The 21,596-nt window shown below is 44.6% G+C and overlaps 1 protein-coding gene across 3 annotated transcripts in view; it reads left to right on the top strand.

Moving 5' to 3' along the window:
• The window catches only part of Mcc (MCC regulator of Wnt signaling pathway), a 378,705-nt gene that overhangs the window by 268,597 nt on the left and 88,512 nt on the right, over positions 1–21,596 (top strand). For all 3 annotated transcript variants that reach the window (XM_087896076.1, XM_087896075.1, XM_087896074.1), the window contains one exon: positions 11,320–11,433. In XM_087896076.1, the coding sequence (XP_087752202.1) occupies positions 11,320–11,433 (114 nt within the window). The remainder of the gene's footprint in view (positions 1–11,319; positions 11,434–21,596) is intronic.

Here is a 21,596-nt window from a genome sequence, read left to right on the forward strand (position 1 = left end):
CCTGCCCTTGAGTCTCCCCGTGGGCACTGAGATCTTTTGAACTTGTACCTTGAAGCCCTTAACTCTATACCTGATCAGCCTAAAGGGGTCTGAATGAGAATATTCTTTTCTGGAAGCAGCCTTCAGCTCCCCCCATCCATCTAAGCTGGACTGTTCCTAGGATGCTTGCATTGCCTCTTCCAGGTGGGAGAATGACAAGCAAGGGTTTGGAACAACCGGGCATTGGAAAAGACCTGTAAGGAAATGTGTTTCAAAGGGACAGGTTTATTTTTTAGACTTTATTCTGTTCTTCGCCTTTTCCTTGTTTTTCATTCTCCTTCTGGGTTTCTTGGCTTCCTGAAGAATGGCTGGCGGTGTGGTATATATGGTGTTGCCATCTGCTCTGTTCTTCCCTTCCCCTTTGGGTTTATTTCCTTCTCTCGTCCCCTCTTCCTTTTCTCACCCGTGAAAGTCAGGCATAACACAAATCAGTATCTCCTCTTCTTCTGGCTCTGAGACATAGCACAGTGAGTCTGGGATGGGGACAGTTCCAAAGTTTCTGTTATACAGGTGCTGGGAGGCTCCGGAGCTGGGGATGGGGGGGTGAGGGGACAAAGGGGCTTGTCTTCAAGCCTTGTTTGCCCAGCTTACTGTGCCTACTGAATCTTCTGCAGAACGTCCCAGAAGCTGTCACAGCCTAGGCATTTGCTTCCTCCTGACCCAGTCTGCATTCAGCTTTGCACACTGTAAGGCATAAAATGCAGGCCAGGAAAGGAGCTTTGTGGGCAAGGTCATTGTAGCTCCAAGTTCTTCTGTCCTCAAATCCAGATCCGTTTGCTCTTCCTCTACCCATTATGAGGGTTAGCAACACAGACATATTTGCAAAGTATGTATTTGCTGTTACCTGTGCCTCCGTTCAGACTTGGACAGTTTTGCATACAGTGTGTTCTAAAATTTCAACTTGCCACAGGTCAAGGTTTGATATGTCATGATTTACACGTTTGTTATCACCCTTACTTTGAGGCAGAACCTCACTATGGAGCTCAGACTTGCTTCAAACTCAAGACCCCCCTCATCCTCCTGGGTGATGGCATTATAGACATGCTCCGCCATGCCTGGTTTATACTTATCTTCCAGCATATTTCAATGAAATATAGTTTATTTTTTAAAGTAAGCCTTTAAGTGTATGTATTTTTTTAGGTCTTTTTCATTCTCTATCATAGGGAACAAGTTCAGGTGTTTTGTTCTTGTTTTTAGTCTCTCCGCCCCTGGAAAGTGTCAAGGAACAAGTCACATGATGCAGTGGAATGAAACTAAATGGTTGTGAAAATTCACTTAGCATCTAGATTTATCTGGAAAAGGCACATTTTCAGCAAAATTTTTAGGTTTCACTTGTAGGTATGGATACCTTAGGACTCCCTAGTTGCCATGGTGATAAACGTGTACAATATAAATAAGCTAGAAATAGGCTTGATGGGGCTAGCCGTTGGCTTACTTCTGCACCAGGTGTGCGAAATGCGTCACAAGGAAACTTGGTGGCTGCTTCTTTTGGAAATGACATGATAATTTTTGTACACTTTTGGTGAACATAAAATTGCCCCCAAAGAATGTAATTCCTATAATAAGTCAGGTTCATTAACTTTAAAAATATTGGGTCCATGGGCGACTTTTGAGTGATTTGAGGTTCCTCTAAGATGACCGTTGAGAGACAGGAGTTGGTAGTGATAGATCCAGTTTATCTGTCCCAAGAGGGGGGAAATAGGTCAAGACTCCAAAGAGTCCAGATATTTGATCCAGACATTCAGATTTAAGGCGTAGGTTCTCTTTATTTCTCTACACCAGCCAGTTGGCCTAGGGGAAGGGATGCTATCACTTCTGGGCTCCGTTGCTCAGAGTCTACGCCCAGCTCTGTGGCTCTCATTCTCTGAGCCATCAGCCCCTGGCCCTGCAGGTATGTCACCGCCTCTGTTCTTGGTGGCCGCACACTGGGAAATAAAGTGTGATTTCTCTGCTCTGGGGGCAGGAGGAGAAGCTAGTGTTGTGTGGCCTCTGCTCTGGTTCCCCACCAGAGCACCTTTTGCCCCAGTGCATGCCGGTGTAAAATGAGAGAACCATCACACTGGAATGGATTCTGACAGGCCACTCTCTGAACTCGCAGGCAAGACCACACTCACGTGAACTCAGGGAAAGGAGAGTCACCCCTGTCTAGAAAGGTTTCCCAGGAGAGTGATTCCAGAGCTCTGCCTACCTTCTGAGATGTAGCGAGCTTCCCTGTCGGGAAAGGGGTTTACAGTAAGCCCGAAACCTTCACGCTGAAATGTAAACCCATTATCAGCTGCTGCCTAGGCTGCTAGGACTTGGAGTCCACCCTGTGCTCTTCAGCAGGGGTGACTAATTTGTCCTCCCTTCCCCCACTTGAAGTGGAATAATCTCTTTCCACTTTGGTATGCTTTCCCGGGAGCCCAGGATGAAGCTTGGTGTCACGTGTGTGCTCCCTCTGCATTGAGGTGGATGAGCAGACTCACCGAAGGGCTTCACATCCCTAATCCCATGTATCCGTCTCAGCATGAGATTTGCATGTAAGCCGTAATTTCACTAATGCTACCTCATAATCCATGTCTCAGAACTTTGTCTCATGGTAACTCTTTGGGCCAGAAAAGACTTCTCCTGAATAGCAGCAAAAGTTCTCCAAAGTTCTCTCAAGCTGCTTTGTTGAGTCCTATATCAAATGATGGACAGTGTGAATCTTTTCAGAGGGAGGCTCGGTTGTTTTTCAGAGGGAGGCTCGGTTGAACAGTGTGAGCCCTTCTTTTAGCTGTCGTGACTGCAGTGTCTCCTCACTGCTACCCTTAGACTCTCATTTGCTATCTAGATTGGAAGCATCCTGTTTCTAAACAACCTAGAATCATCGAGAATGCTTTAATATTTTCCTGCTCTCAGTAAATCAACTAAAGCAGCTCTAGGGACCCCTTGCATCTGCATTCGAGTGCTGGGTCTACACGGAGGTCAGAATGGGTAGAAAATCAAGGACCTCTTTTCTTGTGGCATGTTTGATCTGATTGTCAGGCTGGGGTTTGTGAGCTTCAGAAGATACACAGACTCCCCTCACCTCGCCCTCTGCTTTATTATTATTATTTTTTAAGAGCTACAGGAGAATTAAGATTGCAGATGATCCTATGTGCCTGGAGGAAAGCCATGCCATTTCCAAAACTGTGTGAGGGACAAGTATCTTGTTCGAGGCCCTGTCACCATGGTGGGCATGGATCTGGGAGAAGCTTGCCGGTGTTTGCCGACTGCTGCTGTTCTTGGCTCAAATTCAGGGCTTCGCCTTACTCAGGAAAAGTCACAAACAACCCATGCATCTGTGTGTGCGAAGGAATGGTCCTTTTCCCAGCTACCACAGTGGGTGCTTACTACGCTGTGTTTTCTCAGGGTGTTGGGGAGTGCCCTCACAGCAGAAGGGCAGAGGTTCGGGAGACCTCCCTGTGTCTGCTGTTGCCTTGCCCAACTATAGTCTATTAACTTCAGAGTTGGCCTGGGAACTCAGAAGAAGCTGGGGGGCGGGGGAATGATTTTGTAAGAATGCACACTGGCAAGGCTGTAAACGATAAAATGTAAGTAAAGGGAAAGGGAGGCTCCATGCTGCCAGCTAAAATAATGCTGAGCTGTTGCATGCCTGTCCAAATTGCTATTATGTTGCGGTTTCTAGATACAAAGTAGGAAGACAGGCTGGCTTCACGGGAGAAGCAGTCCTTACAGGAAAGGGCCTGGAATGCTGTCTAGCCAGACGCCAACCACAGGCTCTGTGGCTCCCTTGCCCTGTGTTGCAGCTCTAACAGCTTTGTCATTTGGCAAGGGATGGAGAAACACATAGGCCCTGGGCCGACTAGTGTTGGCAGATGGTGGTGGTGAGGGGGGATACCTGCTTCGGTGGGTGCGTGGCTCACTTGCGAGAATAAATGAATTCCAGGTAGAACAGCGCTTGTTTGGCTGTAGCCTTTACCCACATTACATAGAGCCCCTCCCCTCTTCAGGCACCACTGAAGCAAGACCATTGAAGCTTGCTAGAGGAGTTTCATCTCCCTGGGTATACTGTATAGAGGTCAGAGATTACATATAGGCTCATTTATATTCTCTAGAATGCTTTCTAAACAAGGACAAGAAAACAAAATATGTTCATGAGGGGGGAGGGGAACATGAAAAAGCTACCTGAACGCCACACGGAGGTAACCTGGGAATGTGGCTTACATTTCAGAATCTTTTATCCCAGACTTACAAGTAGATATTTTGGGCAAAAAGCGTTCTCCATTAAACATACTATTTCACATATACTTAATATGTATTAAGTATATTTGTTCATAGAAAGAAACTGTCCACTATGTGCAGCAGATGTGATCTGTAGGTAGTATGGGTAAGGAGAATGCATATTCTTTCCTTTGAATTTTAATTTTTTCTTAATTTATTCATTGAATAAATATTATCCTCCTCGTCCACTGGATGTTTCCCAGATTCCCAATATTTCTGCCACCACAGAACCCTCATGGCAAAATCATTCACCCAAGACAGAAACGAGACCAAATTCACAATGTAGGCACTATCAGATGCTGGTTAAAAAATAAAGAATAAAAGAATAGAAAATGTGTGTGACAGAAGGAAAACGCGTCCTTGGTGGTCAGTCGTGGATAAAAGAATCAAAGAAATGTATCAATCCTATAGGAAACAGTAACCTCCAAGTTATGGGGTTTGTGTGTTCCTTCTAGAGCAGGAGTGTGTGGGTGTGTGCGCACACATAGGCATGTGTCTGTCTGTCCGCTTGGCAGCCTGGTGCCCTGTGCCTGTCACACTGTCGTTGGTGCAGCTCATCCCTTTGGTCTTTACCATTAGAGCAGACGTCCGTGTCCTAGATTACAATACAGTCACCGTTTCCTCTTTTCGTTGCTGAGACACTGTTCACGAAGCTCATTTTGAGGTTACTGGGTATGTTTTGAGCATCCCCCCCCCCTTCTGAAAGACAGGAGGGGGCAGGAAGTGGGGTGGACTGGGTGTGGTAGGACGACTCCTCTTCCCAGGTTCTCAAGGATTATTGTGCTTTGCTGTGCCTTCCTGCCTCCCTGCTGGCCCAGTCATGACAGGGAGATGCTCACTGAATCCCATGTGTTGAAAGGCGAAGTATAGATTACTGGGACTGGTGTGAGCTAGGCACCTGTGTGGAGAGTCACTTTGATTGCTTAATTGGGGATTGTGTAAACTGAGAGCAGCAGAGTGACCTTCCAAGTTCAATTTTATCTTGACACCTCTTAAGGAATTTTTTTTTTAAGAAAAAGGAAGTCATGTGACCATGATGACCTTAGTGGTCACAGCCACACTGCTAACTCATTGGCAGCTAGTTTTGTGGTCAAGAATCTCACGTACGGCATTTTGTTCAATCCTCAGAGCTCTGTATGCATGAACATTGCCCCCATTTTACAGGTGAGTGAAGTGAGGCTTCAAAAAGTAAAAGGTTCCGCAAGGATGGGACTTTTGTGTGACCTCATCTGTTCTTCTGCTTTTCTCATTATCTGTCCATACTCTGCTCTTCCCAGTCTTCTTCCTGTTCCAAGGTCAAGGTGACCTAGGTGGGCTGATACTGACTAGGCTAGGGTCATTTGAAAGGAGAGAAGACTTGAACCCTGAGCCTTTCCCCTTTTCTATCTGCTTGCTGTCACTGAGGCTGTCGGCACGGCCCCTTCGTGACAGGAGTTGAAAGTCTGTCTCTTCTCCCCTGGCCAACAGCTTTGGATTAGCTGTACCAGAGAGCTGGGAAGTGGCCCATCAGTCAGCATGCCTGGGGGAGGTCAAGCCAGCCAGGGCTTGCCTGTGCCTCTACTGGAATAGGAGCGTGTCCTGGCAGCAAGCCCTTGACAAGTATTTTATTCAAATGAAATATGTACGTTAAGAAATCTTTAAGAAGCTGGGAATACATTTGCAGTGATTGTCCTGAATCCTCGAAGAGTCACCATTGTAGCTGGGCCTGCGCTTTGAAAGTCTAGGAGCATATACCTCGAGCTGCACGTGAAGCCGTGTGTGTGTGTGTGTGTGTGTGTGTGTGTACATGTGCAGATGTGCAAGCACATGCTCTCCAGATCTTCACCTGCTTTTCCCAAGAAAAGGCATTGTTCTCCTTCCACAACACCAGGGGCCTTCCGAGTGCTTCAGCCATCACCGTGAGCATACATTGGCCCGTTCAGATCTGTGGCGTTTATTGACTGTTGCACCATTAAAAGTACTTGGTTTTCTCTAGAATGGGGAATTCAATGCCTGCTAAATTGGATCGATATAAAAATTTATGAACAATGCAGTCCTTGTTGAGGAACTTGTTACTCACGTCCACGTGATTCTCTGCGGGGGTTTCTGCCCCGGGGATCACATCCGTATTTAGTGTGTGCTGAAATATTCATGTTCCCTGATTAGCTGGGCTTAATTGCTGGATCTTCGTCCCCTCCATGATGTGTCATTAGGGCGCAGCCACCTTGAAATGTGAGCAGGGACAGTCAGTCTCTTGCGGTATTTTTATTTTGTATGAATGTGTTTCCAAAACTCTTTGTACATCACTTAATTTTGTGTTGTCATGAAAATCAAACAAGTCAAAATTTGTGTAGTGGGAAATAGTGTTGCTAATATTTCATAGTTATAGTTAGAGTATTACAAAGTACATTTAAAGAATTATATATTCCACCGTTCAGATGTTTTTATATTTCAACATCAAGTGGTCAGAATAATCATTATTCACAGGTAGTATTTAAAAAGCACAACTGTTTGTAAGGATGTGGTTTTACAAGGAATTTGGGGACACAGGTATGGATGCCTGCCTTCACAGGTAGTACCCAGACCTTGGATTGGTGACTTGGCACCACCAGCTGTGAGTACACCCTTACCTAATGGTGTCCTGATGCTTCCATGATGACGGAGCTTTCCGAGAACTGAATTTCAACTGAGGTTCTGAAAGTAACTCAGAGGCCATTGGCCTGTCAAGAGAATTGGCAGGAAAATTGAAATGAGAAAAGGCTTCTGCTGGCGGAGTTGACCAAGGGCAGCAGAAAGTGATTTGCATGCAGTGTGCAATCTTGTAGATGATGCTTAATGAGTTTTAAGTTTCAAGACTGAACAGCTTTTCTCAGACTCCGACCCAGCAGGTGCCCCTAGCTGGAATCCTAGCAGCAAATAGGAAGCTACCGAATGGGCCAGATTGTATCCATCTGGCAGAGAGTGCTGCCCTTGTGCCAGGGATTTTGTTCTTTGTGTGTCTGAATCAGCGCTCCTGCCGCGTGGAGGGTCTAGGAGGGGGAGCTGAATGCGGCTGCTTTCCGGTGCACTTGTCCCTGCGCCTTGCAAAGACAGCTGGGACATATGCGATCATTCACTACCCACAGAGATAGGACATACAAAGTGATGTGCTGCCAGGCTAAAGCCTGGAGGAGTCTTAGAGATATGGCACTCTAAACCCATCCTCAAAGCTTTAGAACAAGAGTATTAGAAGGCAGGGAAAGATGCAGCTTCACAATCAGCTAAGTGCTCCATCGCCTTTCCCTCCCTGCTCCTGCCTGAGGGTACCACAGATCTTGGCACTACACCACCAGTACAGATATTTCTTCTCTACCCAACCACATGCATGTACAAGAACATTCATGTTTAGGTGTCCCAAAGGCAAGAGAGCAATCACATACCAAGTCTGGAGCTTCCATGAGGCACACAGTGGAATAGATATGAAGCTATGGTTCCTTAGCTCTCTGCCCTTGGGCCATTTTCCTACCCAACCTCCACACTTCAATTTCCTCAGTGTCTGAAGAAGGGATAATGTCTGCCACTGAGCATTACCATGTGGGAATTAAATGAGATGCTGTATGCAGTGTGTTTGGTGGAATACGATGAAGTGTGGAAAGAGAACATTCTGCCAAGAGTGTGTGTTCGGCCAATGTTGCATTTGTCTCTTACCCTTGAATGAAGATGTCACTGTGTGAAAGAAAGAGTTGGCATTATCTATTGTCTTCCATAAAATGTAAGACCAAAGTGTGTCATTATATGGAGGACTGGGGCAGAATGAGGACAGTATAGAAATTTGTATATGGAAGTTTCCCTGTCCCGACTGCCTGTTCCCAAATAACTGATGCAGAGACTTAATATAAATTACAAATGTCTGGCCAATAGCTCAGGCTTATTACTAACTAGCTCTTACATTTTAAGTTAACCCATATTCTTTATCTATGCTCTGCCATGTGGCAGTACCTTTATTAGCATCATTTCCTGCTCTCTCTCTGTCAGTTGGCGACTCCAGATTCTGCCCTTTTTCCTCCCAGCATCCCCCTAGTCTGTGCCAGCATCGAGCACGTAGAAGCTTCTCTTTCCCTGCAAACTTTAAACTTGACAGGCAAACAGGCATGCACATGTGTTCAGAACTCCCCATGACTATGGGGGGCAGGCAGGGGACTGCCTGTTGGCAGAGCTGCCTTCTGCGCCTCTATTGAGAAATGGTCAACAGTGAACTCATTTTATTCTGTCTTCTTTCCATCAAAAGGGCCAGAGGACTGAGACAGGAAAGAAAACAGCCTGTTTCAATTATTATTCTCTTGACAGGCTTTTTATTGTCTTCTTAATACAAAAATAACTCCCTTTAAAAATATCCACTGAATTAAAAATCCCGAAAACAATTTAGAGTCACCCAGAGCCCGCTGGGTGTCTGTTAGAATGCCCTTTCCAATTTATTGTTTGAGCTGCATTTCATTTCTCTTATCATCCTGCATGTAAACTTCTTTTAAGCAAAGTTTTTATCCATGAAAAACTCATGCAGATTACTGTCATATGCAGTCTTGTAGGGTATGGCAGTATGCTGAGCCATGCTTTATGGTGCCAGGCGCTCTGTGGAGTCTTTAGAAAGTGATTCATGCTTGCAATTGCCCCAGCTGAGCACTGTGGTCCTTTCCTCGCTCTCAAACATCCCATCCTCATGGCACACCAGTATGTGACGTTCCGTGGCATCACAAAGTTAATATCCATCACAAATGTTTGTTAACTTGGAGGCACATAGCTCTTAGCATGTTGAACACATTCTTATGTACCCACCTTTTCATATTTGTCTGTAGAAACCACCCTCAAATTCAGGAGACTCTTTGGGACTGGTCTGCGAAGCATCTTCCATCTGGAGAAGCACAGAGCTGCCCTGGGCACATGCTATGGTCCAGCAGTCCCGCTGACAGTGTGATCCTCTGATGGTCCCTTCTGGTGTGGCTGTGGATGGAAGTAGCCACTCTGTCTCCCATATGGCATAGTTCGTGATGTTGGGGAGAGGGTCTGCAATATTCTATGCTAGCTTTTCCCTTCCATTCTTCCAAGTCCTGCAGACAACCCAAGATGTAAGCCCCAGATGTAAGAGAATGAGCTAGGTAGAAGCTGACCAGGCTCTCAGAATTGACCCTTGTGTCCATACCTGGGTCTTTTTAAGCGTGTGTCAGGTCCTGGTGTGTTTCATGATTTTCACCAGGCATTAGGTGGTGTATGATCTCCTGGAGCCAACCGATCAGGTGGCATGCGCCAGTGCCAATGCTGTGGAACTAAGGCAACAGCCCCAGCCGTGGAAGGGACTGAGCCTTTCTCTTCACCAAACTGTAAACAAAACAAAACTCAGAAAGATTGTATAATGGGAGCACAGTGGTATTTGTACTGAGAAACCGTCACATAAACCTTGTATCTGAACGGCAGAGTGACCTTTTCTGAGGGGCCTCAGCCCTACACCAGACGCAAATACCACCAGATTGCTTGGCATTTCCTTTTTAAATTTCAAGCGTTCCTGGTTTCAAATCAGCGATTGATCCGTTGGTTTGTAGCCTGTGTACAATTAAGTTAGTCACACTGCTGTTGGAGTCTAAGGAACCCAAGTGCTTTGAAGCCACTGCCCACCTCCAGCACATCAAGCAGGGAGCAGGGAGAGTGGTCTCCCAGCGCTAAAATGCTAGTGATCTTGTGCTTTGAATTGTGCACTGCCGTGCCAGGTCGTCCTCCAGGGACACATCTGTTTCCGTCTCAACTCACATTAAGTCCTCGGGGAAGCTACAGAGCGGCTGTGTGAGGGAGCATCTGTTAGGATTCCATTTCTAGGGTGCAGCACACTACAGGGTGCAGGGGTGAGCAGCCTGGGTTACCTACTGGGCTGCAATGGGAAGGCAGATATCCGCAGTTCCTGGGCAGGCAAAGGCTCCCAAGGTGGGTGTAGAGCGGGTGTGGTTTGTAGTCCTCCCATCTCTGGCCTAAAAGCCCCTTCTGGAATCACAGAAGCCCCGACTGGGGCAGGAGCCTATGCAGTCAAATTCCGTATTCAGAATGCAAAGTTATTCAGATTCTGGTCATAATGCTTAGCTCTCCACTATTTAAATCTCCTGAAGAACTTTCTTTCCAGCTTCTATTAACCTGAGCAAGATGGCTGGGGAATGGTGTCTGGGTCGATGGAGGTTTGCTCTTTGGCGTACAACGTAGCATCAGGATTCTGATTGTGTTTCTCAGTGAGAGCCTACTAGTTTAGAAAGAACTTACCCAGTCAATCAAGGCTATCTGGCAGGTGAGGAAGGGGCTAATAGCAAGAACATTAACAAATGGAAGAAGAGCCCACTCATAAAACCAGCTCTTCCTTTCTTTGTGCTGAGCAATGGGAAATCAAGCTGCCTACATGTTAAGCAAGTGCTCCACCCCTGAGCTATATCCTGTCCCCAGTCATCATCCGTCCCACCCCATACCCCCAGCTTCTCTGTGTCTATTGTGCCCTCCCTTCCTTCCTTCCTTCCTTCCTTCCTTCCTTCCTTCCTTCCTTCCTTCCTTCCTTCCTTCCTTCCTTCCTTCCTTCCTTCCTCTTCCTCCCCCCCCCCCTTGTCCTTTTGGGGTGGGGGGTGCTTTGCTTTGTTTTGTTTCAGACAGGATTTCCTAACGTAGTCCAGTCTGGCTTCAAACTTCAGATCCCTGCTGCAGCCCTTGTGCTTTAGAGTTAAGCGACCCCTTCACGCTGTCGCTATCACACTTAACTTGGGAAAAACCTTTCGAATACAGAGCTGTGCTCTCTACCCTGACTGTACTGTCCGATTGCGGGTCTACCCCACGCAGGAATGACTTTCCCTGCTCTATCTAGAGTGACTATGTAACCAGCTCACCTAAGCCCCCGACTTATGTGTGTTGTCCCTGAGATTAATGCACTCCATTCTCAGAAGAGTCCCCTTTTTGGTAATAGATTTTTTTTCCCTACATAGCTATTCTAATTGAAGGAAGGAAGGGAAGGAAATGAGCTTGTCTAACCATGGCTCCCTTTCCTTCTGCCACCCACAGCTCCACTTGGCAGCCCTGGCATCACTCAAGGGAGACATAGTAGAGCTGAATAAACGTCTACAGCAAACAGAGCGGGAACGAGATCTTCTGGAAAAGAAGTTGGCCAAGGCGCAGGTAAGGGACCTGGATGGGTGTTTGTTTGTCTGACTTCTTTGTTTAACATTAAGTGTGTGTGTGTTTTGTGTTCGTGTGTGTGTGTGTGTGTGTGTGTGTGTGTGTGTGTAAATTTCAACAATACAAATGTGGATTTAGTGAGCACAGGTTCTAGGTGGGCTGCTAAAAACAAAAGAAAGAAAAACAAACCCCAGTAGAGACTAGATGGCTTAAACAGCTAACGCATCTCTGTGTTATGGGTGCTGGACCTCATGGCACCTGGCAGTTTGCTTCATAGTGAGGGTAGCTCCCCGTCTAGGTCCGCAGATGGTGGAGAGAATGAAGCTGTCTCTCATTTCTCTATATATCAGGGTACGAATCCTGTGCTTGAGGGTTCCACCCTCTTTAATCATTTCCCCTAAGCCCCACCTCCTCCTATGGTCACATTGGAAGCCTAGTAGAATTCAGCACTTGGGCGTTGGGCACACGTGTTGGTTATTTTTGCTCTTACTCTTTTGCCTTTCAGGAAGGGGGCACTACCCAGCTCCCAAATAAATCACACATGGAGGCTTATTTTTAGGAATGCCTGGCCTTAACTTGGTTTGTTTTTAGCCAGTTTTTCTTAACTTAAATTATCCCATCTACCTTTTGCCTCTGAATTTTTTTCTTTTCTTACTTCTGTGTATCTTACTCTTACCTCATGGCTGGTGGGTGGCTGGGTGGCTGGGTGGCTGGGCCCTGACATCCTCCTCCCCTTGTTTTCTCATTGCTCCTTCCTCCTCCTCATTTCTCCTTCTCTTTATCCTCTCCACCTGCCAGCCCCACCAATCCTTGCTCTTCCCTCGCTATTGGCCATTCAGCTCTTTATTAGGACCCTCAGGTGTCCTGGACAGGAACAGTAACACAGCTTCACAGAGTTAAGCAAAGCAACACAAACCAAAGAACCACACCTTAAAACAATATTCTCCAATACACAAATGCACTTCATAGCATCCTCACCCCCACTGCACACACAAGTCAGGAAACAATCTGCCAGCCACTCAGCACCTCCTTCTGTCCCTGTCTAATCGCTCCGCTCCCCTTCCTGTAAAGCTCACCTCTGTAATGACTTTTCTTTCTACTAATATTTCTGCTTCTTTAAAGTTTATCACTCGTGCTTGCATCCAGAAATGGAAGAGTTTAATCTTTTTTTTAAAAAGTAAAATAAAAAGTCACTCTGTTCTAATGAATTCACATGAAATCAGGATACAGCTGTGCAAGGCAGCCACTCAAACGCTTTCTCCATCCCAGACTCCAGTGAACGTCTATCTAGCTAGGTTGGCCCTTTTAAAACCCAAGGTTTTACTCCTCCAATATTAATTATGCTTTTATTCATTTATCCCACTACATGAAAAATCTACATGGAGCTGAAACTAGAAAGCAATCTTTTTATATCTGCTTTCATGATTGATGTGCCTTTTGCCTGCATTCTGTCCTTCCTTACCACATTATATTACCCTCTGTTCTGTCTCCTTTTTGAATGTTCACACACACGCACACATGCACACACACATGTCCCTGCCTTACTTATCTTCCTGTGTTTTAGACTAGGCTCTGCATTTGAGGGACAACATGTGGATTTTTTTTCCTTTCTACATTGGGGTGAGCTGATTAATATATAATTTTTCAGTTCATCCATTTTCCTACAGATTTCATTTTTCCTTACAGCTGAATACTATCATGTTTTGTCGGATTTAATCTCACTCATTTACAAAGTAGGTATTCCCTTTAAATACTTAGGCTAGAAAGCCTTTTTCTCCATGCCTTGTTTGCTTTTTAATGATGATTTTTTTAAGCGTGCACATTGCGCCTGGCTGTCTACACCTGTTGGTGACTGCAACACTCATGGTGTTGTTCAACCCATCCTGCCTGTCCTGCCATCCAGAGGTGGGATCAGACTCCTGTCCATCACCCTTGATAAAGCTGTGAGATCTATCCTTTCACCAGCAAACACATAGTGTCCTGCCCCATTGCTGATCTTTCTTAGATGTTAGCAACTGTTGATATGGAATATCTAGGCCGGTGGTTCTCAACCTTTCTAAGGCTAGGACCTTTTACCACGGTTCCTCATGTAGTGGTGACCTCCCAACCGTAAAATTATTTTGCTGCTACTTCAAAACTGTAATTTTGCTAGTTATGAATCCTCATATAAATAATCTGATATGCAGAATACCTGACATGCAACCCCTAAGAAAGGGTTGTTCAATCCTGCAAAGGGGTCATGACCCACAGATTGAGAATCACTGGCCTAAGTGTATTACTTCATTAGTACTTAAAATACATGACATTCTTTTCAGTTATCCCAAGGTTACTGCTTTTACTGGGAAATTTCCCACCTGCTGTTTGTTCAAACATAATGCACCTCAAAGGGGAAACATAAAACAAGCCCCTGAATCCTGCCATTTATTTAACCTTTGTCAGGAGGACACATTGATTTCATCGTGATGCTCTGAAAAATGTTCTCTTGCTTTTTAATATTATTAGGAATTTATGCATTTGAATATATTTGAATTTCAATCTGCTGTAATTATTTTCCTTATAAAAGCTCCAGTGGCACTATTTTTAGCCAGGTAGAGCCCCAGGTTCTTCATGAGTCTTATGCATGTACTGAATAGCCAGGCCAGACAGCCAGAGTACATTTTATATCCCCAAAACAAGAAGTGGCCGTTCTCAAAGCAACCACAGTTTTTCCAAGCAGACAGTATTTCCAGACCATTGTCTGGGAACTTGTGATGCTTGATGCTTTTAGGTTGCTCATTATATTGTGCCTCTTTTGTGGATAGAATCAGGAAACTATTTTTATTAACCAATGTGCATATGTATGTATTTAATGGACCTTGTATTTGTCCCTCCATTGCAAATTCAGACTGTGCCAGATGCTTGCTTGAGCCCTGTTTTAAAATCCCACTTGTTTCACCTACAGGAATGTTAGAATATTCCATAATCATTCATCTGCTTTATCCCCCACTGCATACAAACAGTCCTGGAATAGCGATCCCACTATAGCTAACAGTTATTGAGAAATTCTTCAATTACTTTCTCTTTAAGTTATTTAGGCATTTGCAACTAATATTCCCTAGGATTTTTTTTTAATATTAGTGTCTTCCAATTTATAGTTAGATCCCTGTGGGCAGACTCATGGAAATAGCCCCCCCCAAAGTTCTTGAGTACCGATAACAGTGTGTCTGCCCCTGTCCTTCTGGGAGTCCTGCTGGGCTTGAGGCCCATAGCTCATCTGTTTCTCCTTGAAGGTGCTGATGTCTTGCTGTCTCAGGCACCGGAAGCTACTGTGACATGTGACGACGACACACCTTCCTCACATTCTCAAAGTTCTTTATCTAGAGGAGTGATTCTCAATCTGGGGGTTGTGACCCCCCTCCCTTCAAGGTCACATATCAGATATCCTGCATATCAGATATCCTGCATATCAGATATTTGCATCGTCATGGTATCAAAATTACAGTTAGGAAGTAGAACAAAAATAATTTTGTGGTCGGGGGTCCCACAACATGAGGAAGGGTTGCAGCGTTAGGAAGGCTGGGAACCATTGTTCTAGATAGTCACAGGGTTCTTTCGTCTTCTTCTTTCCTTCCTTTAAATCAATTCTTTTTCCTTCCCCCTTTGCAGAATTTTACCAGATTTAGTCTTCCTCCTTTTGTTTGACAATCACGTTTGCTCTGTACTCTTTTGATTATATTTGTTTTTTTTTATTTTAAGGAAGTAATGGCTTTTGATTATGAGTGTGGATGTTTTGCCTGCATGTCGGTATGTGCACCAAGTCCAGGCCCAGCTCCCGAGGTGGTCAGCAGAGAGCGCTGGAGCCCCTGGGACTAGAATTACAAAGGGTTGTGAGCTGCTGTGTGGTGCTAGGAATAGCACCCGATCTCTAGCAGCGCAGTCCACGGACTGATCTTAACAACTGAGCCATCGCTCCAGTTCCTATTCTGGGGAAGTTTTTAATAAATTATGTGACTTACTATTAGTTTTACTTTCTGGTTTAGATTTCTCCATCGCTTGTATATTGTCTCCTCTTTGCCCATCTTTAGTTACTTCATTGTCTTAAGTCCCTTGTATGTCTTTTTAAATGTATGTTGTCTCTGTGGTTTTCTCTTCCTCTTTTATGCATAAGCTTAGTGCCCATTCCTAAAACGGCATTTTTATTTCAAATTCTGTACTGCACTCTATCACCTCATTTCTGACTTTTTCTGATTATGAATTGTGTGCATTTATGCCTCACACCTGTTTTTTAGATCTTTCATTGATTTTAAAACAGGCTATTGTGTGGGGAACATTAATTCATTGCGTAGAGTATTTTTACAATTAATGGAAAGAATATTGGACTGCCTTTTTTTTTTCTTGTACAGAATTTGACCTCAATGTTTTGCTAGGTTTTGCTTTGATGTGATGTGAAAGGCCAATCTCCTTGGTCTTTATTTACCTACTTTTAAAGACTTTTTAACATTTTTTTAATTGAGTGTGTGTGTGTGTTGTGTGTGTGCGCACACAGGCCAGCAGAGGGCGTCATGTCCCCTGGAGCTGGAGCTACAGGCAGTTCCAAGCTTCCTGGTGTAGGTGCTGGGAACCAAACTGGGCTCTTTCGCAGGAGCCGTTCACACCTGTAACTGCCCAGTCATCTCTGCACCTCCTCCTGGAACTTTTCGGAATGGGGGTTTATGAAGGTGGTTTCAGATCAGAGCACGTGTGATAGCCCCTTCTCCACCTTCCTGGCTCTGTGCCTCAGTTTCATTTATGTCTGGAACTTTTCTTTTCCTCTATCATCTCCATCCTGATCTGTCTGGGTGCTGCCCTGAGGTTTTTCTTGCTCTAGAGGGGAACTCTGCAACCAGTTTACAGTTCACAGGGCCTAGACTGCCTCGGCCTCTCCTGCCTCACACCCTGACATCAATCAGCACAGCCCTCCTGGGTTTCCCTGTTTTCTTAGGCTTTTCCTGTGAACACCTATTGGAATTTTCCTCTTACTAGACTCAATCTTGAGTCTGCTTTTGTCAACACAGACACCATCTGATCTAGCAGTGACGTGGGTCCATTCCTATCTGCTTGGATCTTGTTTTTAAAGGGACACTAAGTCACAGTTTTTAAACTGTTGTGTAAATAAATACATGCTCAGTTTATTTTTTTTTAGTGTGTTAATTCAAAGCACTTTAAAAAACTAAAACGAAATAAAAACCCACCAAGCTTAGTTTTAAAAAGCCATTTTAAACGTTCAGCTCGCCAGGCTTGGGGTAGTGCAGACTTATAATCGTAGTTACTTGGGAGGGTGAGGTGGGAGAATTACAAATTCAGTGTCTGTTTGCGATACAGGGAGAGCTCAAGGCCAGCCTGGACAACTTAATGACCCTTCGTCTCAAAAGGTTAAAAAAGGTGGACTGCTTGCTTAGCATGCTCAAGCCCCAGCTTCGTTTCAGTGACAGATTATTTATGATGGGGAGGATTATTTGTCTCTTTAAGACGGATGGTGCTCTATATATAGCCCAGGTGGGTCTCCATCTTGAGGCAATCCTCCTGCCTCAGTGTCTCAAACCCTGGGATTACAGGCCTTACCACCAACCCAGTTTTACACGGCTATTTTTCAAGTGTATCCTATCACTATTAAATCACTTTTGTAGTCAGAAAGGAAACAGTAGAAGAGAAATTTACAGCTAGGGAAAACAAAAACCGTTTTTGGTTTTGTCGTAGACACCATTCTGGAAGGCCTTGGAAAGTTTTAGGGAAGTCTCACGTCTCAGGATCACAAGTGGTTTGACTCTGGTGGAGAGCGAAAGAGGAAGACTGGTTGGTCTTCAGGTTGGTCTTGGGTTTGGTCAGCAACCTTCACTTTTGACAGACAGCCAGGCAGACAAACCTGCTCCGAACCCAAGGTCAGATGAGCTGCTGAGCAAGGCCACTAACGCTGCTTCCCCCTTCCAGGATTCTCTGTATGACATTTTTTGGTTTTGGTTTTTGCATGTAGATAAAAATTTTACATAAAGTATTACCCCTTTGGTTGCAAAAGAATAGCAACATTAGGGTATTTCCAGTGATCTCTGGTGAATTGAGACTTTCTAAATGTCTTGTCAGAGCAAGTTCTTTGAAACCAGAAGTGCTACTTTTGTGTTAAATAACAGTAAAATGGTATTAAATAACTGTGGTTTCTAACTTGTACTTATCCAAAGCCCATCACTTTGACGGTTATTATTGGTGAGATTCCACTCCCCATTTTCCTTCCTCCCTTCCTCCCTCCCTCCCTCTCTCCCTCCCCCCGTTTACTCTCTCACATTCTTGCTCTCTCCCTCTGTGTGTGTGTCTGTGTGTCTGTGTGTCTGTGTGTGTACATGCAGGCAGGAGCTTTTAACCACTCTTCTGCCTCTCTAGCTTTTTTTTTCCCCAGAGAAAACTGTACATGATTTTAACTTACAGATCACAAGCCCTACAGTCTTGGGCCTTAAAGCATGACCATTATGATATTTATTAGAATTTATGTTTGAAAAGACAAAGCTGTTTGTTCAGTAAGAAGACAGTAAAAAACTTTCTGGTGCTTTATCCGGGTTGCTCAGCTCCTTTGGGGCTTATTTGTGTTTAAGCATTCTCACATAAGAGCTCTTGATGGCAGTTTTTACCCGGATGATACCATCCACATCCTAAAGCCATTTTTTATTTGCATTTTACACCAGTCTTAAAAGTCACCTTGTGCACACTTCACTAGAGAGGTGCCTTCCAAAATATAACAATAAACAAACAAACAAAACAAATAAATAAAACCCCTAAGATCTAGAAAGGAGAATGTAAGCAAACATCAGCCTACCTGTCCTGATCTTCTTATAGAAATGGATTGATCTAGAAAAGCGGACTACAATGAGTTGGCAGTGCTGTGCTCTCGTGCTGCATGCCTGGGTCCATGATGCATATTTGAAACCTTCTCAGCCTCTTGCAAAGCACATGTGCATGCAATTTGTTCTGGGCCTGGAGGAAGCTTCACCATTTCCAAATATTATAGTGCCATGATCAAACAAAATTATAGACAATAAGGGATGCTTACGTTCATTGGGGAACACCAGAAGAGATCCTGTATCTGTCCAATTATTATTGATAACACTGAAATTGGTTGAATAAAAGTAGGTTTCCTAAATGAGGACTGTGCGATCGATCCTAGATCGAATTTTAGAAATAGCCCTCAGATGGCAGTGAAATTCTGGGTCGGTAGACAACGCCAACAAGATAAGGAAGACGGAATACTTGTATTAATTTTCTGCTGCTGTGTAACAGACTACTGCAAGCATAGTACAAGGGCCACATCCCTGCTCTTCCAAACTGAGCAGGTGCACAGACTGGCACATACTCAGGTACCCGTGTTCCCATCAGCAGGGGATGAGGCACTTCCGGTCTCCAAGCTCTCAGCCTTTGGAAAGCCTCACTGGCTTTCAGGAGAAAAAACTTACTGTTCCAATGAACTGGAGTCGAGAGAGTGTTTCCTTTCATGTACTTTTATTTATTTATCCTTTTCCTGAGTTGAAGGTGTAGTTGCAGGCGTTTTCTTTGTTAGCTCCCCTGTCCTTTCTTCTTCGGGAATAGCATTCTGTGGTGGCGGGATGACTGCCTCAGCACCGGCTCCAGCTCCTCTGTGGCATTTGATTTGGCTCCCCTATGCCGGCTTGCCCCTCCCCACCCTTTCCTCTAAGGAGAGCTGTGGCAGAGTTTAGGATTGGAATTGGAATGCCCTGAGTGCTCTTAGTTGTGACCAGCCTAGAGTGACCCTGAGAAAGTAGCATCACATCTTGCCATATTTTAAGCGGGAGAGGTGCTGACCCCCTCTCCAGGATGGCGGAGAGGGTTAACGCTTTAATGACGGCATTGCGTTTCTCAAGAAGCCCGTCCATAAGTCTCTCAGGTCTGACAGCCGAGACGGATGCGATGATTAAACCTCAGTGGCCTCTGTGGAGTAAGCTAAAACCCAGGGAAGGACATTAGCCAAATCATAAAGCCCCTCCATGCCACCACACTGCACAGGCATTTCCAGCGAGCTCACAGTCCCAGACAGGTCTCAAGGCTTTATTTGGAGCTGTATTGATAGCAGAGATGTGCCTAAAGGATTTTATTCTCAGGAGTTGAAACGATGCTTTTGCTCGTTTTTATTTCATTTTTACCATGTTTTTGTTTGCATGTGTGTATGTGTTTGTATACACACATGCCACAGTGTACGTGTGGAGGCCAGAGGGCACCTTGCAGGACTTCCGTCCTTGGCTCCCAGGGATGGAACTCCGATCCTCAGGTTTAGCCACAAACACCTTTCCTCTTTGGACCACCTCGATGTCCCTGGTGTTTGTTTATATTAAGCGTTATTTTACGTAAGCAGCTTGATCAATGTGTATGGCTAGATACAGGGGTTTCCATTCACTCCCATCACGATAGTGTTAAGGCCTTGGAAGGGCGTTCAGGATATGTATTAAGTGCCAGGTTAAAAAAAAGTCTAGGAAAAACAAAACCCTCTGATATTTACCACACACTGAAAGCCTGTAGCTGCAGGGAAAATCTGGACTCCCAGTAATATTGACCTCCAGAAATGCGCGGGCCAGGCGCCACAGCCACAGGCTTTCTGGCTTTGTTACACTGGTCACATCAGTCAGAAATTGAATTTAGAAACAGGGGGGAGAGCCCGAGATGCAATTACTGCAATAAAGGGCAAAAAAAGCAGAGGCACGCTGTTTCAAGCTTATCCCTTGCCTTTTTCATTGGGAACGTAGCAGGCATTTGTGTACAATGAAGCAAGAAAAACAATAACCTAAAGGTAGAGATGCCATGAGAAATTCTGGTCACCCCTAGCTCCGCTTAAGTAAGTAATCACTGAATGATTGACACATCGCTGGTGCTGCTGACGTTCCCCCGGTTTCACACACTGTGCGCACTTGGGTGCTTCTGTCCTCTTCAGGGCGAGGATGGAGATGTCTTGGATTTCTAGCTCTTGTTTGGTACAGTCAGACATAGTATTTCCTGGTATCTGTTGGTGATGATAAGAAGCTTGGAGAAGAAGAAGGACGGAGGTTATGGATATCACCAGGTGACTCAACCAGAATTAGAAGTTTGTTTGTTTGTTTGTTTCAGCAGTTTTTAATGTTGCCTAGGTTACAGTAAATAAAACAGTCATTTCATTTTGAGTCTGTTTTCCCATGTGCAAAATGATTTTTGATCAGTTAGGGTATGTAGTAATAGAAAGCAATTCCAGATGTCAAATACCTTACTAGGAGCTCATGGAGGTGTGTGTGTGTGTGTGTGTGTGTGTGTGTGTGTGTGTGTGTGCACTTCCTTACCTAAACCCAAGTTTATCTCATCTGGAATGTCGCTAGTCACCATGACCCAGAGAAGGACATGTGGTAAATCCTGCAAGAGTTCTTAATGACAAAATGGCATGTAATCACTCATCGCATTGGCTAAAACAAGTTACAGGGCATCTCTTAGCTTCAAGGGGGAGGAGAAGTACAGCCGCACTTTGTGCAGGGGAGGCAGCAATACACAGAGTGTTGGTGCAGGCCCTGCTGGCCGCCTCAGTAGGGTTGCCAATGTTTATCTTCCAGGTGGAGTTCCCTCATACACTAACTGTGGGAGAGACAGAGACACTGTTTGAAAGAGGATTGTGTGAACCGATTTATAAAGATTGGAGTGGATCTCTCAGCGTTCTAAAAATAGTTAAATGAATAACTGAAACATTTAAAAAATACATTTGAAACTTGTTTTTTAAACAAATGAAAATGAATGTGCAATATAACAAAGCTTGTTAGAAAACAATGTTAAAAGGAATGCTTATGACAATTTATGCCTGTATTTTTAAAAAGAGAAATCTCGAACTTCTCACTGTTTGAGAAATATCAAACTTCTTCCAAAAAACTCAGGATGCTCAAAAAGGTCAGAGCAAACTAAACCTAAAATTAGTAGAAGGAAAGAAAAATCAAAATAGAAAGAAATGAAATGGAACCCAAGAATACACGAAAGACTCTAGAAACAAAGAGCTGGTTCTCGAAGGCTAAAGCAGACCCTTGGCTAGACTAAGAAATAAAATGGAAAACAAAGTCAGAGGTAAAACAGAGACTGCATCTCTGCATTTTCACTCATAATCAATCACTGCAGATTATCGAGAACTGAGTGATTTAACACCT

The sequence above is a fragment of the Myodes glareolus genome, chromosome 13 (genome assembly GCF_982192425.1).
Source record: "Myodes glareolus chromosome 13, mMyoGla1.1, whole genome shotgun sequence".
In the NCBI taxonomy this organism is placed as follows: domain Eukaryota; kingdom Metazoa; phylum Chordata; class Mammalia; order Rodentia; family Cricetidae; genus Myodes; species Myodes glareolus.